Here is a 5021-nt window from a genome sequence, read left to right as displayed (position 1 = left end):
TATAGTCTAGTCTATAGTCTAGTCTATAGTCTAGTCTATAGTCTAGTCTATAGTCTAGTCTATAGTCTAGTCTGTAGTCTAGTCTATAGTCTAGTCTATAGTCTAGTTCATAGTCTAGTATATAATCTAGTCTATAGTCTAGTCTATGTTCTAGTCTATAGTCTAGTCTATAGTCCAGTCTATAGCCTCGTCTATAGTCTTGTCTATAGTCTAGCTTTAGACTACTACTTTTGTTCTAGTTCTCTTCTGTTCTTTTCTTGTTCTGTTCTAGTTCTGTTCTAGTTCTGTTCAAGTTCTGTTCTAGTTCTGTTCTAGTTCTGTTCTAGTTCTGTTCTAGTTCTATTCTAGTTCTGTTCTAGTTCTGTTCTAATTCTGTTCTAGTTCTGCTCTAGTTCTGTTCTAACTCTGTCTTAGTTCTAGTTCTGTTTTAATTCGTATTTATATTAGTTTAAAGTAATTTTAATTTCTGTTTTAGTTCATTGTCTTTTTAAGTTAATTCTTTTTTTTTTCAAAATTATAACCGTTATTAAGAATTGTATTTAAACCGCAACTTAGTTGTTAATTTTTAACAATAAAAAAAAACTGCGGTTTTGTAAGCTTAAAAAAAATTATTACAAAATCAGTTAGAACAAAATGATGTCATTTCTTGTATTTTCATTTTGCTGTTACAACAACGCGAAAGAGTTTTTAAACAAGTTAATGTGAGAGCGAAAAAGAAAAGTCTAAAGAGCCAACACTTGTTTAACCTTTAAAGGGTCATTTAAGGTTACGTGAAGAGCAGAGTGACAGCCAAAAAACTTCAGTAAAATTTTATTTAAATTCTTTAGAGAATTGTTATTAAATATTATTGTTGTTGAGAAAAATGTGCATTTTTTTTTTTTTTTTTTTTTTGAAAATTATTATTGTTTATTGTGTGTATACACCTTGTCTTACTCTAAACGTTTTTCTTTGGAAATGTTTAGATTTTTATCTAGAGTTTTTTCTTTTGTTTGTTAAACTTTCTCGTTGTAATATTTTCTTTAAGTTTATTACTTTTTACCCTTAGGCTGACATTGTATATGCAACTTTTTTTCTTATTTTTTTTTTTGCATTTTAAGAATAAATAATAGAGTTCTTTAAACAATATTGTTTTTTTGTTTTAACAATATTTCTTGTATTTTATTATAATATATAATTTTTGTGTTTAGTAAAGCATAAAATAGTTTATGCTTGAGTTCATGATCCAAGTAATTAGAGAGATTTTTTTTTGTGTGTTCAGGCCTTTTTCTTTTGTTATTTGAATTAGAATAGTGATTTAAATAATGATTTGTTAATGCAAAAAAAAATAAAGGAAATTATAGAAAAAATGTTAAACAACATTGTTTTTACACAGAACTAAAGATTGTTGCACCAAGAAATTTAATTTTGTTGGAGTTAAGGTCAGTTTTAAACGAGTAACCGCTTATGTTTAACTGAATTATTGATATTTTTAACAAAATTTTTCTTTAAATTATAATTAATTTTTGCTTAAATTACATTTCTATACTTTTTTCTTCGATTTTGTCAAAATTAAAGAAAAGTAACCGGTTACCAAATTAACGGTTACTTTCCAAAAAACCTTTCTGCTTTAATCGTTTTACAAATTAAACTATAAATGTTTAAAGAATTTTACATTTTAAGACATTTTTAAATGAGTAACCGCTTAAATTTCCCTCAATTTACAACTTTTTTCACAAAAATTTTCCTTAAATTGTTATAAATTTTAATCAAAATAACATTCCCTTACTTTTTTCCACGATTTTGTCAATATTAAAGAAAAGTAACCGGTTACCCAGTTAATGGTTACTTTCCAAAAACCCTTCTACATTAATCGTTTTACAAATTAAACTATAAATGATTAAAGAATTTAACATTTTAAGACATTTTTAAACGAGTAACCGCTTATTTCTTGATAAATTAATAATGATGAATAACGAGTAACCGCTTTAATTCTGCTGAATTTATAGATTTTTCAATAAAATTTTTCTTTAAAATATGAAAAATTTCAACAAAAATATGTTTTTACTACTTTTTAGCAAAATTTTCTTAAAATTAAACAAAAGTAACCGGTTACCCAAGTAGTGGTTACTTATCAAAAACCCTATAGTTTTCAAATATTTTACCTAATCCCCTCATGTCTTTCTCTCTTACAGATGCGACTCATTTCTCTACCACACAACAGCATCGCTATGCGACCACTCAGCTCTAGTATTATCATAGCTTTATGCTCTCTTGTCATTCTCCTGCCCTCGTCAGTCACCGGCCGCATGGCTTTCGAGAAACTAACAGATTTCGACTTTGCCGGCACCACTTATTACAGTGTAAAGAATCTCTCTCTGTACGAGTGTCAGGGCTGGTGTCGCGAAGAGGCCGATTGTCAAGCAGCCGCCTTTAGTTTTGTAGTCAATCCTCTGTCACCCTCGCAGGAGACTCACTGTCAACTGCAGAATGATTCATCGGCTCATAATCCTTCGGCCGCTCCTCAACGTTCGGCCAACATGTATTATATGGTGAAATTGCAATTGCGCAGTGAGAATGTTTGCCATCGACCCTGGTCCTTTGAGCGTGTGCCCAATAAGGTTATACGTGGTAATGATAATGCTCTCATCTATACCAGCACCAAGGAAGCTTGTCTCTCGGCCTGTCTTAATGAAAAGAGATTCGTGTGTCGTTCGGTGGAATACGATTACAATAGCATGAAATGTGTACTCTCCGATACCGATAGACGTTCGGGTGGTCAATTTGTTCAGCTCGTAGATGCCCAGGGTACCGATTACTTTGAAAATCTTTGTCTCAAGCCTCAGCAAGCCTGTAAAACCACTCGCACCTTTGCCAATGCTCGTGTAGGAGTGTCTGAGGAAAAGGTCGCCCAATATGTAGGACTTCACTATTACACCGATAAGGAATTACAAGTCACCTCCGAATCCGCCTGCCGTTTGGCTTGTGAAATCGAATCTGAATTCTTGTGCCGTTCTTTCTTGTATTTGGGTCAACCTCAGGGAGCTCAATACAACTGTCGCCTCTATCATTTGGATCACAAGACCTTGCCCGATGGTCCCTCTACTTATTTGAATCATGAACGTCCCCTTATCGATCATGGCGAACCAATTGGTCAATATTTTGAAAATGTTTGTGATAAGTCGGGTGCTACTACCAATTCGGCTGTAGGTGGTCCTGTGGGAGGTCCATCATCTTTGGATAAATTAGATACTTTGCCCGTTACTTTTGATACCACCGAGGATCCTAATTTGAATATTACACGTAATGATGTGAATTGCGATAAGACTGGTACCTGTTATGATGGTGAGTTTTAATGAAACGAAAAAAAAGCTTGTAAAAGCTTTCACTGATAAAGCTTTTAATATTGAAATCAATAGTAAAAGTAGTTAGATACTAATGTCCACTTATAAAACGTTTCAACAAAAATTGTAAGTGTTAAAGCTTTTCAAATTTGTAAGCTTCAAACTCTTATTAAAGGAAAAGCTTTTTTTCACTAAATCTTGTCTAAGAAAAAGTTTTCAAAATTTCAATTATTTTCTATATTATTGAACAAAATTTTAAATTTTTATAAAAAAACTATTCATACAAAAAAGCTTTAACTAAAAAAGCTTTCAAAATATGGACAGCTTTGAAAGCAGGAAAATAAAATTATAAATATTTTCATAAAATTCATTTCTATACAATGATAAAATTTTATATAGAATTATATGAAAGTTGCAATTTTAAGATTTCTAAACTTGTTTGATGTATTTTCAACGGATTTCAAACACTTTAACGAAAAAGCTTTCAAAGCTTTAAGCTTTATTTTTTAAATTTTGCTGCAATTAAGTAAAAATTATTCTTAAATTAAGATTTCTAATAGATTTAACTTGAATTTGCGAGATTTTTTTGAAGTTTTGTGTTAAAAATCGAAAGCTTTCTAAGAGCTTTAGATATTTTCTACTAAAATTTTATATAGAATTCAATGAAAATTTAAATTTTAAGATTTCTAAACTTGTTTGTTGTATTTTCAACGGATTTCAAACACTTTAACGAAAAAGCTTTCAAAGCTTTAAGCTTTAATTCTTAAATTTGGCTGTAATTAAGTAAAAATTATTCTAAAATTTAGATTTCTAATAGATTTAACTTAAATTTGCTAAAATTTGATGAATTTTTGTGTTAAAAAAAGAAAAGCTCTTTGAAAGCTTTTTAATTATTTTACTAAAATTTTATATAAAATTCAATAAAAAGTAATTGTTTATTGTTTTTGCCTCTTTTATCGATTTTTACCAGATTTCAAGCACATATTATAAAAAAGCTTTTAGAGCTTAAAGCTTTTTTTAAATTTTTTGTTAAATCGGAATAAAATTTCCCCCTAAACATATGTAATTACATTAAAGTGCTTTTAAAAGCATTTTTAAAAAGAAAGCTTTTAGAACTTTAAGCTTTTGAAGCTTTGAGCTTTATTTGAAACTTTGAAACCCATATAAGCAAAAACAATTATAGGAAATCAAGATATTTAACTAAAAATTAGTGAAAAATCTTTAGAACTAAAGAAAAGCTTTTCCAAAAACTTAAAGCTTTAAGCTTTTTTAAAGTTTAAATTTAGTTTTGCCTCAAATTTTATGATTTGATTGCTATGCCAAACTAATAAACTTTATTTCTCTTGTTTTAGTTTCCGTCCACTGCAAAGACACCCGCATTGCTGTCCAGGTACGCACCAACAAACCCTTCAATGGCCGCATTTACGCTTTGGGTCGTTCGGAAACCTGTAACATTGATGTTATCAACTCTGATTCCTTCCGTTTGGATTTGACTATGGCTGGCCAAGATTGTAATACACAAAGTGTGGTAAGTCGAAGAAAAATAAAAAAGCTATTTTCAAGAGCTTTTGTTTTAAATGTTTGAACTTTTCACCCTACAGACCGGTGTCTACTCGAATACCGTGGTATTGCAACATCACAGCGTTGTCATGACCAAGGCCGATAAAATCTACAAAGTCAAGTGTACTTATGATATGAGCT

At 30.2% G+C, this 5021-nt stretch overlaps 1 protein-coding gene across 1 annotated transcript in view; it reads left to right on the top strand.

The window, feature by feature from the left end:
* Window positions 1-5021, top strand: part of LOC111682525 — a 59540-nt gene that overhangs the window by 46312 nt on the left and 8207 nt on the right. Inside the window, exons 3-5 of the mRNA XM_046945940.1 lie at window positions 2172-3321; window positions 4673-4848; window positions 4922-5018. Of these exons, the coding sequence (XP_046801896.1) occupies window positions 2172-3321; window positions 4673-4848; window positions 4922-5018 (1423 nt within the window). The remainder of the gene's footprint in view (window positions 1-2171; window positions 3322-4672; window positions 4849-4921; window positions 5019-5021) is intronic.

This window comes from Lucilia cuprina, chromosome 3 (assembly GCF_022045245.1).
Source record: "Lucilia cuprina isolate Lc7/37 chromosome 3, ASM2204524v1, whole genome shotgun sequence".
Classification (NCBI taxonomy): Eukaryota; Metazoa; Arthropoda; class Insecta; order Diptera; family Calliphoridae; genus Lucilia; species Lucilia cuprina.
The sequence above is the reverse complement of the archived record's forward strand: the minus strand, read 5'-3'. Positions and strand labels throughout refer to the sequence as shown.